The following is an 11,163-nucleotide window of genomic DNA, read 5'->3' as shown; positions in this document are numbered from 1 at the left end:
ACTTGACCTCTGCCCCCCCCCCCTCCCTAAAGCGCACCAATGTTACCCCGCACCCGACGGCTGCTACCCAAGGTGCCAGGCTTGTTTTGCCACGCTTTCTCTTGGATACACGAGAAGAGAAGATCGAATGTGCTTGGATGTTATTTTAAATCGACCTTGACTTGTTTCCTTGTCCTAAGAGCTGCTGAAAACTCGCAGGTGAGGGGGGGGGGGGGGGAGCAGCCCGAAATGACTGCTGGACTTGCAGTCTTTGCCAATGTGTATGGCAGGTCAAGCTCTTTCATCGATAAATACACCACCTTGAGAGATAAGATCGCAGGAATGTTCCAAAATACAGATGCGTGGCACCTGGAAGTCTGGCACATCTGTCCAGCTCTGACCTAGATTTCAGTAGGTTCCCGTGAGTGAGTAACTCTCGACCTTGTAGCCGACAACTTCCGGTAACCGCTTTCATTCAAAACGTGTTCTTTGTTCCCTGCAACACTTCATAAAAAAGCAAAACTGTTAGAGATAATCAAAGCCACATAGGTGAACTAAAGATCATCAACCCGCTTAATGCGTTGTCATCCAGGTTTCCACAAAAGTTTACTGCGATCTTACGTGCATCATAACTCCCGTTTCCCACTTCATACGTTTTCCTAATTGTGTCGTAATATCTGCCAAAAAAGTATTCCGTTGGCTGACTGACTTCTCCCCCTTTTTCCTGTCAGCAAAGGGGGGAGGGGCGAATTTCTTGCTCGTGTGCGCACACGGGCTGATTACAGGCGAGGGTGGAAGTGGATCCACCCCTCTTCCTTTAACGTCTAAAATGGGGCAACCAGTTCTGGATATATTCTTGAAAACGAACAAAAACAGAATAAAAAAATTAACCCTCCCCCCCCCCTTTTCCCAGCTTATTCTCGGCCACTGGTGTGCACGGCACCTTCCCCCCTTTTCCCAGCTTATTCTCCGCCACTGGTGTGCACGGCAATGTTGATAATTGCAGAATTCAGGTCTTTTTTTATGCTGTTGTCTGCATAGGAAATATTACCCGTATTATTTATTGTCTGTTGCATGGTAAAACATAAAGCAAGGGGCATTTCTTTCTTCTTTACACTACTGTTAAAAGTTCCATCTTCGACAGTTGCGTTATATTTAAAATGCTGGGATTTTTCTCTTCCGCCACCTGTTGCTCGAACTTCCAGCCGGTCTCCTTTCCTTTGTTTTTACGATGCAGCTGGCGCCAGTGTTTTGTCTAGGGTCTGCAAAGCTCTTGCTTGCCGATAACAGCAATGACTCATCCAGCGCGAAGGAAAATGTTATTGTTTTGAATCTCAAAGCTGATCTCCAGAAAGGAAAACAAGAGTTAAAACAACTTCATGTTCTGCGCCTTCTGATAAGCAAAACTGTAAATTTAATTCACATCCGCTTTTCTTCAGAACCATTCATGTGAAGAAAAAAAAGTGGTCAATGTAGGAATGGTCGCTGAGATCGATTAAAAAGACATTATTCAAGGGGAAAACTTTTGGAGGAGTGGGTGTTTGACATTGGGAATACTCCTATATCCAACATTAAATCATCGATTAACGTGAGAGTAAATAACGATCTACCATTTTGATATGTAAAAGTGCGCAGTTTCATAAAGCTTGTTCATTTTATGCTGATGGGTTAATCGGGACTAAATATACAGTTTAAAGTGAAATTCAATTCCAAACCTAAATGACTTTCGACTGGGACGCTGTTTAATGACGTGTCCTAGAATACGCATTGGGTGAAGACAGATCGCAAGTTCCTTTTTCACACTGGATTACAATGCAAGTCAAGGAAGGAGTTTGGACTGCTCCCTTGAATGGGGAAGGGGGGAGGGTGAATGAAGTTGGTTGAAGCAAAGAAAACGTGTTTTTTTTTTTTTTGCGATGTATTTTACACAGCCGAGCCAGAACGAAAATTACAGCCCCGCCTTTTTTTTTTGTCTGGTGCCTATAAAGGTTGTGTTGTTTCTCCCGAGAGATCTAATCTTACCAGTTAATCTTGTAACAGACAATGCTCCACTAGACACGTATAAAATCCAACATTCATTCTGCCCGATTATCTCCCGACTTTTGCTGGCGCCAGTGTAACTGGTGTCAAGATTCTTCGAGTTTCGCTTGCAATAAGCGAGAGATTGTTTTCCTTTCCATAGGTCTCGGTGCAAACGGCTTTCTCATGAACTATAATTGTAAGAATTTCCAGGAAAAGCAACGACTGTGCACAATTGAAAGAAAGTAACATTATTTTTTGTGAAAACGTTTTCATGTTCTATTTTCCTTCTCACAACACTCGTCCTGTGCATAACAGGTTGTATAACTACCAGGATAAATTGTGTTACCATCTCCTATGCATCTTTGTGTCCGTTTGAGCTCCATTTAAGCAGAAAATTGGGGCAAATTCCAATAACGACCCCTTCGAAATAACGACCCTTTTCCCGGGAACTGTGAAAGGTCGTTGAATCGAGAGTTGACTGTATTAACTAGGGCTGAGATGATACCTATACCCTGACCTATTCCAACCAATACTTGTATAATTCCAGTAAATATATGTAGTATATACAAATATATATTAATGCTCATTTGGCGGGCTCTGTTTATGCCCTGCTGTCCATTATTCTCGAGTCATTTGCAAGAAAACAAGTCACTGCAGTGTCTGTATCGGTCAGCAGTCGCACAAAAGACTTACACAGAAGGGTAGGAATCCACAACCCTCCCTCCCACAGCGATTCATTCCTTTCTCAAGAACTCTGGAATCAGCCCATTGTGATGATAATGCCGGTTTTGAAAACGTCCACGTTCTTACCCCACGAGTTTGCAATCAAGAATTGACAATGAATGGTTTCTTTTATTTCCACATAGCGTTGACCACCAGGCAGTTTCATGCCTTCAATGTGATGTTTGGGTGCAGCACTTCAGTCCTGCCATCTGTTTCCCAGGAGGGTACAGCATTTCTCAGAAATCTACATGGAACTTCCTGTGTTGAACCCCCAAGTCGCAAAGAAGGGTGAACGAACCTTTGAAAAGGATAAATCTTGACAAATGAGTTGTTTCTCTTGGCTGCTCTTCTAGTCACTCAAGATAATTGGTGTCTGCAAAGAAAATTCAACAAACACCAATACCACTGCTGTCGGCTCAGCCCTAATATTGACATAGAGAGATGACCGTTGCTTTAAGAGGGAATTGTGCCTCACAGAACGTGGCAAAAGGAGAAGGTCCCTTTAGGCGTGCAGATAAATATTAAAAAATAATACAGTAAATATTATTGCAAAAGTGATTTTTATTCTTGCTGCAGCATTTCATTCAGGTTCCCCAGCATGCTTTCAAGCTTACACTACAGATATATGCAGAGCGATTCATAAGTATGTGAAAGGACACAAATTGTTCATAGTGTGTAGAAAGACCAGCCATGCAAGTTCTATCTTTATTTCTGGTGGGGTGCATAGTGGTTTGGATCCCACTTTAAACTGTAGGTCAAGTCCAAATTAGCCTATCTGTGCATAAAGTGGATTCAAAACTTTATTTCTTTCTTTCTCTTGACTTACTGCATGTCCAGGGTTCTCTGTCTGCTGAAATATAACTTGTAGAAATTTACGCATCAAATGCTGCAAACACCACAAAGTTCCCATCATAGCTGTCTTATTTCAAGAGGGGGCACTTGGCACAAAACATTTTTTCTTGGTGATGTAAACTAGACCATGATCATCACTATTTCAATTTTTTATTCCTTTTATTAAAATAAAACAATATTACAATGATGAACAATACTTTATTCAACAAACACAAACAAACATGAAGTTTTGTTCAATTTATGTATCTTTATGAAGTATTACAGGATTTCAAATGTTCATTATCATTGTGATAATTTCTTTAAAAAAAAGTCCTTATCTATTTTGTTCAATAGCTACCTTGAAGTCTAGTTACCAAAATTAAATGATAGGATATTAAAAAAGCTCCTGGATCATATTACTTAAATGCAGTTTTCATACTCAAATTAAACAAATTAAAAATAATTGTGTGTTTAGGCTTTTTTTTCCTCTTGCGATTTAATTATGCAAATTTACCTGCATCATCAGAGATCGAAATTCATTTTACATGATGATGCTACTGAGGGACGTGCAGCAAGTTTTTAAACTTTCAGAAATCATTAACGATTCTCTTAATGAGGAAGTAGTGGAAGGAAACGTGTACTTACCTGCCTTTTGATTGCATTTTGCAGTTATGGATTGAAACTTTTTCTCTGGAAGGATCATTCTTTGGTTTCATCAGTGGGTTCCTCCTGCTTTCCTTGGTCTGTAGTCGTACCATGCTCAGCAGAAGTTTCTTCTATTTGTTCACCTGAATCTTCAGTTTCTTTTTTTTGTTCACCTGAATCTTCAGTTTCTTTTTTTTGTTCACCTGAATCTTCAGTTTCTTTTTTTTGTTCACCTGATTCTTCTGTTTCTTTTTTTTGTTCACCTGAATCTTCAGTTTCTTTTTTTTGTTCACCTGAATCTTCAGTTTCTTTTTTTTGTTCACCTGAATCTTCAGTTTCTTTTTTTTGTTCACCTGAATCTTGCATTTCTTCTTGTTGTTCACCTGAATCTTCCGATACCGTCAGAACTTCCTGTTGAACTTGTTCGACTTCAACACCTGAAACGTCTTCAGCAGTTGAAGCTTCTACATCCTCCCCCTCTGTTACGATTCTTTCGTCTGCTTCGTCTTTTTCTTCACCCGTTACCTCACTTTCACCTTCTTTGCCTTCGTCCTGCTCAACTTCCTGTTCCGTTATTTCCTCCTCGGGCTCGATCACAGAAACCTGCACCTCCTCTTCAATGCCTTCCTCAGCCCCGATGTCGGGCTCCTCGTAAGCGGCTTGCTCAGCCTCGGCAACCTCCTTGATCTGAGTCGCAAGATCTTCAGGCAGCTCCTCGGTGCCAGTCTCCTCTTCACGCTTATCATCCTCCTTCAGGGTCTTGGCCACAAATTCCTCCCAGTCCCACTCGTCGTCTTCCTCCTCGTGAGCTTCCGACACATGCTTCGTCGGAACTTCCCGTGGCTGGACGGTAGGTGACAGAGGCGGCGGGGCTGACTTGGATTTCAGACGCTCGATCTCCCACTTCAGAATCTGAAGTTGCCTCTCTTGATGCTTCACCACTTTCTTCAATTTATGCAGCTCCGCTTTATACTTGGGCTCATTCTTCCAAACTGTTCCACCCTGTGAAAAATTACGCAAGAGATTACTCATTTGTAGACCCAGAAAATTTTCTAATTATGGTGAAACCTCAAATGTGTGTTTTTCAGGAGACCAAACAGAAAACTTAAAATGCAGAAAAATGTAAAACCAAACAAAATTTTCTAACATTTTGCTATGTTGCGACCATCAAGATTGAATGCATAATGCAAGAAAATGTAAAATCCCAGAATGTATAATGGGGTTCCATGTACATGTATTTTTCTGTTAACATTTGTGGATCAAATCAGTGAAATGTTTGCGTTTGATGCCAAATTGAGCCTAAAAACATGCATTTTAAAGTACAAGGGTGAGTCGTAAGTCATGCAATATTTCCACAACCCAAACAGCGGACGCGTGTATATGCCGTGAGCGACTGTAAGGACAAGGGCAAATTGGCCCAAGAGGTAGTGTGGCATGCGGACTATGATACACGGTGGGCACCACTCCGTCAGTATCGTCAGTCAGTTGTGAGTGGCAGTGACGATGAGTGTTCAACAACGTCTGATCCGTGAACCCTTACTGTATGAGTTCGAACTCGGGCATAACGCTGTGGCAGAAACCCGCAACATTTGTCATGCGAAAGGGGAAGGTGCACAGCACAGCAACACGTTGGTTCCAGAAATTTCGTGCAGGTTGCACAAATGTCGAAGATCAGCCACGGTCCGGCCACCCCTGGGTAACAGATTTGGAGAATCGAGGAACTGGCAGGAAGGTGGCTGGAGACAGTCCAACACGAGGGGCTATACTTTGAATGTTAACCTGCTTTCATTGTACTGGAATGAATAAAGGTATGTTGTGTACCAGAATATTGCAAGACTTATGACTAGGGCTCGGAAGTTGAAGACCTATAAATTGCCAAAAAAAAGACCTAAAAATATAAAAAATAGGACCTCAAAATGGGAAAAAGGACGTATAAATGTGATCCAAATTAATTAATAACTTCAGTTTTAATTACATATTTAATGTATATGGTTGTATACACCATGCTGAAAGCTTCAAAACAAGAGAAAGTTGCCACTTACAGCGCGACCTTCCAGACGAAGTTACGGTTAAAGGACCTTGTACCGTACCTGCTTCAGTTGTCCAAAAATGTTTTTCTCTCGTTTCAGGGATGGTTCAAATATATTTTTTTTTTATTTCTTTACTACAGAAATGATGTTTAAGAGGTGATGGTGATGATCTGATGATGATTCGAATTGAGAATGGGCAGTAAAAACGTAGTCGAAAGAAGGTGAAGTTGCAAAAAAAAGTCGTGAAGACCTAAAAAAATTCTAAAAAAGGACCAATAAGCCGAAAAAGGCAAAAAAAAAGACAAATAAAACCCACCTTTTTCTGGCCTACAATGACCCAAAATGAACATATATTATGTTGGGCCTCGTCTTCGGACACTAGGAAAAAAGGATATTTCCTCAACTTCCGAGCCCTACTTATGACTCACCCTTGTACATATATTTACATATTGTACTCCAAGAGTTAAGCTAGTTACAGTTAGAATTCAAGAAAAAAGTAACTCTCTGCATTAAAAGTAACTAGTTACATTCAAACACTGAAATTAACATGTGTATAACCTGCATAAGAAGTTCCTTATGTAAGTCTAGTTCTGTGTGTATTACCTCGTGACTCTTCTGGAATGTAAGCTGCTCATACAGGCGGCGCCTCTCATTCTCCAAGACTGTCAATGCATTTATCCTCTCTGTATTTGCGATGGTCACCTTGTTTAGAATATCCATCTTCTCTTGGATCCTTCCCTGCAAATAAAGCAAGCATTATATTTCATTGCAACCATGGTGACAGTAACTGGGGCATCTACATTAGGGATGTGACAGATTAATCGGTACTCTATCAGTATAGGCCATTGAACTATATATACTGGAACGCTCGCTGCAACGGAGATCGGCCGCGAATACTGAAGCCACTTTTGCGATTAGTTTTTCCAGGGAAGAAAACGTGGTGATCCCATAAGCTAACGTGTATTTACTCGCCTCTTTGCTTTCGTATAGCACCAAAAGAAACATAATTTAACCATAGTTATGCATTCAGTGCTATTAAATGTTTCTTCGCTACATTAATAGTTGACATGTGTTTTTTCGAACAATTTATCCAGTCTTAAGTGTGTTGAACATGGTACGGTCGTGTTCGGCATCTGGATATAAGAATCGTTTAAATAATTTCCCGGGGTCCACTTTTTATTGGTATCATTCTTAAAATATATGTATACTATGCCCAAATGTATTTATTAGAAGTTGATGATGATAATTAAATGTTATAGCGAAAGCTTTCGAATCACGTGTCACAAGTGATTAAATTTTGCAATAACCGATTGGAATTTTTCGTAACTTATAAATATTTATATATGAAATGAATTGAATTATGGAGAGAAGTAACAATGGGAATTAAAATAATTAACCTCCGGATAGATTTTTTTGTCGTAAAATATTAGTTTTATCTACATGCCATGCTCGAGCAATTTGTGTATATTGTTGGCATGTCAAGCAGTAGTTCCTAAGTTCTAATAGTACACACAAAAAAGTGCCTCGATATTATGGCCTAACTTCTATACAGTTGATTGATTGATTTGGTGTTTAGGTCCACTTTATGCACAGTAAGGCTAATCGGGACCAGACCTACAGTTTAAAGTGGGATCCAAACTACTATGTGCCTCCACCGGGTATCGAACCCTGAACTCCCCTAATTTCTATACAAAGTATGTTTTGTGCAAGATGCACAGGAAGAAAAAGGAGTATAGAATTTTCGAAATGAATGTTAAATATTGTTTGAGGTTTGTTGACAGTGATTCAGTTGTTTGTTTTTTTTTGTTGTTTTTTTTATTACTTTTTTTAAATTTTATTTTTACAAAAGTGTTAATTGTGCATTAATTTTGTGCCCAAAAGCATGTTATCAGGGTGTCTACCAGCCTGGAAATCCTGGATAAATCCGAGAAATTTGGTGTATTTGTGGAAAAATCAACGTTTTCGTAATAATGCATGAAGAGTAGGTTTTTGAAAAAGAAAAAGAATATGCAATACATTTAAAATTTATTGCGGGTAAACTCTTAATTCAATTTGACATACTGAGTATAACTAGTAATTACTAAATAATTTATGAAAAGGTAATGTTTCGAAATTTCCCACTTTCTTTTGCAATTTTTAGGTTGTGTTTGGTTGATATGAGGAATAATTCAGATACTTTTACTGTAATTATGCATTATTTATGCTATAATTATGATATTTCATGTAATAAAAATATTTCGTTAATCACAAGTAAATACATGCCAAGTATTACGTACAAGCTCCCCCCTGATAACCCTTTCCAATAGTCAGTTTCTATTCAATTTCCCTTCTTGTTATCACATTTACATGTTAGGCGTTTTTTATTCTTTAAAAGGTATTTTACACACGTTTTATTCACAAGTAACAATAATATGTATAGAAAGTGGTGTCTGAATGCAGGTAATGTACTCATTGTAATGAGTTCTCATAAATTATGGCTTTTATTTCTAAAATAATCGGTCGTAAAAATCCATTTGTCGCCAAAGAAAAATTTGTCTGCTTCAGTTTTTCTTCCCATGTTCCCTTGCGTAACTAAGTGAGAGAACGGCTTCACTTTTGCACCGTAAAGCAGTCCTTCCATGTTATACATAGTTCAATGGTATCGGCCGACATAAGCATATCGGTTTGTCAGTACCGATTATTTTACCAATGTGATATATCTATAAATATATTATAATTTAGTGCAAAATTCTGCCATTTTGTTACAATTTTTATGTATAATCTCCATGCCCTACATTGTAAAAAGTAAATGTCTAAATATGCAACTTCTTTTACACTGTGGTTACCTCGAAACGCACATTTATTAAGGAGGTCAATGAACCATACAGTTTGTTCAGGGACCATTTGGATTTTTACATCGGTACTTTGTCTGTATCGGCCAAAATTTCTTATTGGCCCATCCCTAATATATATCAAGTGGTACATGAAGACAGACCATTAAAATTAATGCCCAAATCAAGATAAAATTGCATGTAGATACTGGATATATATTTTTTAATTTCATATTTCAGAATTCAGACATGAGAGAACTCGATAATTTTCATATGGTATAGTTTGCAAGGATTACTATGTAATATATTAGCACTGATAAATATTCTGAACTATTTTGAACTGTTACAATCTTCACACATGGGTATTGGTTGTACAGCTAGTGTATTCAGGCCCCGTAGCCAGGATTTTATTTCGGGAGGGGGGAGGAATCCCTTATTATCGCAGGCATCGGCAGAAATATTTGTACAGGGGTGGGCAGGCAACTGATAAAACTTGATTAGTAGAAATAATAATAATAATTACTACTACAGTTATAAATGTCATTTTACAATAATATCTATTATAAGTTATTAAAAATAAACCAATTGTAATCCAAATTTATCGTTGTTATTATTATCTATATATATATATATATTAAAAAAAATGGATGTATGTGTGTATATGTGTGTTTTTGTTTGTTCAGCAATAACTCTCGAACGCCTGGAGCGATTTCAACCAAACTTGGTACACGTATCACTTGCAATCTCGAAAGAAATACTGTTGGGGGTAAGACACCCCAGCACCCCTAGGGATGGGGATGGGAAGGGGACATAAAATAGCATTTTGTTGCATGGCATTTTCGTGTCATATCCTGCAAGTTATGCTTCCTGCAACATAGTTTGGCAAAAATGGTTGCCTACACAGAATTTGCGATATTGCTATCCTCGAGCAATTTCAACACACATCACTTACAATCTGTGGGGGTAAGACACCCCTGGCACCCTTAGGGGTGGGGGTGGGAAGGGGGTGATGTAAAAATAATCTAAAACGACCGATATTAGTGTGGAATCCATAGTTTTCGGGGTCACTAAGATGAATAGTGACACTCCCAATGCCGTTCAACTCCAAGTTCATTTTACACTATAGTTAGAATTCATTATTTTCCTGTCTAATAGGAGATTGGGATAAATAAATACCTGGGCAACGCCGGCAATCAGCTAGTTATTATATAAATGGAGGGACTTTGCACCCTATGAGTGAAAAGTCAACACAAGTGTTGTCCATTGTTTTTCTTATATTTTGTATAGTTAATGTACTGAAATTTCTAGTTATTGTATTTTGTTATTAACTTTTACAGAATCAGTTAAGAAAAAGGCTTTAAAAGTTAGGGTCAAATTTTACTCATGAAGTTTATACTCTGTGACCTTTCACAAAGAAAACTATACATTTTGAGAGCTGTGGATCCATTTATTCTTCGGATGAAATGGTAGAATATAAAAATACTATAACCTGGTTCCTCTATTATGCACTGAACTTTTTTCGATCTAATGTTTAATCCTGCTGAGGAAGTAAAATTAACTATCACTATACATTATTTATATTAGATATTATTTGTAGGATTTCTGGCAGGGGGTGTCTTCAGCCCCTTAGTGTAATCCTACCTTGCATTGTCAAAGTGTTGCATTCTTCTCTACATCATCATCACCTTCAGTCAGATCCAAGTGTTTGCATTATCTTGAAGGGGAAAACTGTACACAGCAAAGCAGAGTTGTTGAAGTTTTTTGACATCGAAACAAGGGAGGAAAGTTATAAACATGACAACACAAGTGCAGCCAACCTCCCTGACAAGAGTGGTTAGCGTGCTACGGTGCCAAAAGCTCTGGGTTCGAATCCCAGTTTGGGCATGGGCGTTCTTTGCGAGTCTGTTCATCATGTCATCACTCATCCTCATCTTTGCAATTTGCCAAACACGGCAAAAAAAGAGAGGAAAAAATTAACCAAACCACTCAAGCGCAAGTGAAGGTGAAGTGGAGGAAAAAACAAATTACTATCCACTTAAGTCTGCAGGTTTGTAACAGCTCTAATTAATTTGTTAAAATTGTAAGCGGCGACATTAAAATACAAGTACTTACATTAATTTTAA

The 11,163-nt window shown here is 38.5% G+C and overlaps 2 protein-coding genes across 2 annotated transcripts in view; both read right to left on the bottom strand.

Annotated features, from left to right (window-relative positions):
• Positions 1-11,163, bottom strand: part of fusl (transmembrane protein fuseless) — a 362,638-nt gene that overhangs the window by 123,265 nt on the left and 228,210 nt on the right. The gene's annotated exons all lie outside the window — the stretch shown is intronic.
• The window catches only part of LOC146000145 (cilia- and flagella-associated protein 44), a 90,790-nt gene continuing 83,881 nt past the window's right edge, over positions 4,255-11,163 (bottom strand). Inside the window, exons 25-26 of the mRNA XM_083137486.1 lie at positions 6,834-6,968; positions 4,255-5,202 (exon numbers count right to left, since the gene is read on the bottom strand). Of these exons, the coding sequence (XP_082993612.1) occupies positions 4,255-5,202; positions 6,834-6,968 (1,083 nt within the window). The remainder of the gene's footprint in view (positions 5,203-6,833; positions 6,969-11,163) is intronic.

This window comes from Lepisma saccharinum, chromosome 16 (assembly GCF_977018435.1).
Source record: "Lepisma saccharinum chromosome 16, izLepSacc3.1, whole genome shotgun sequence".
NCBI lineage: Eukaryota > Metazoa > Arthropoda > Insecta > Zygentoma > Lepismatidae > Lepisma > Lepisma saccharinum.
The sequence above is the reverse complement of the archived record's forward strand: the minus strand, read 5'-3'. Positions and strand labels throughout refer to the sequence as shown.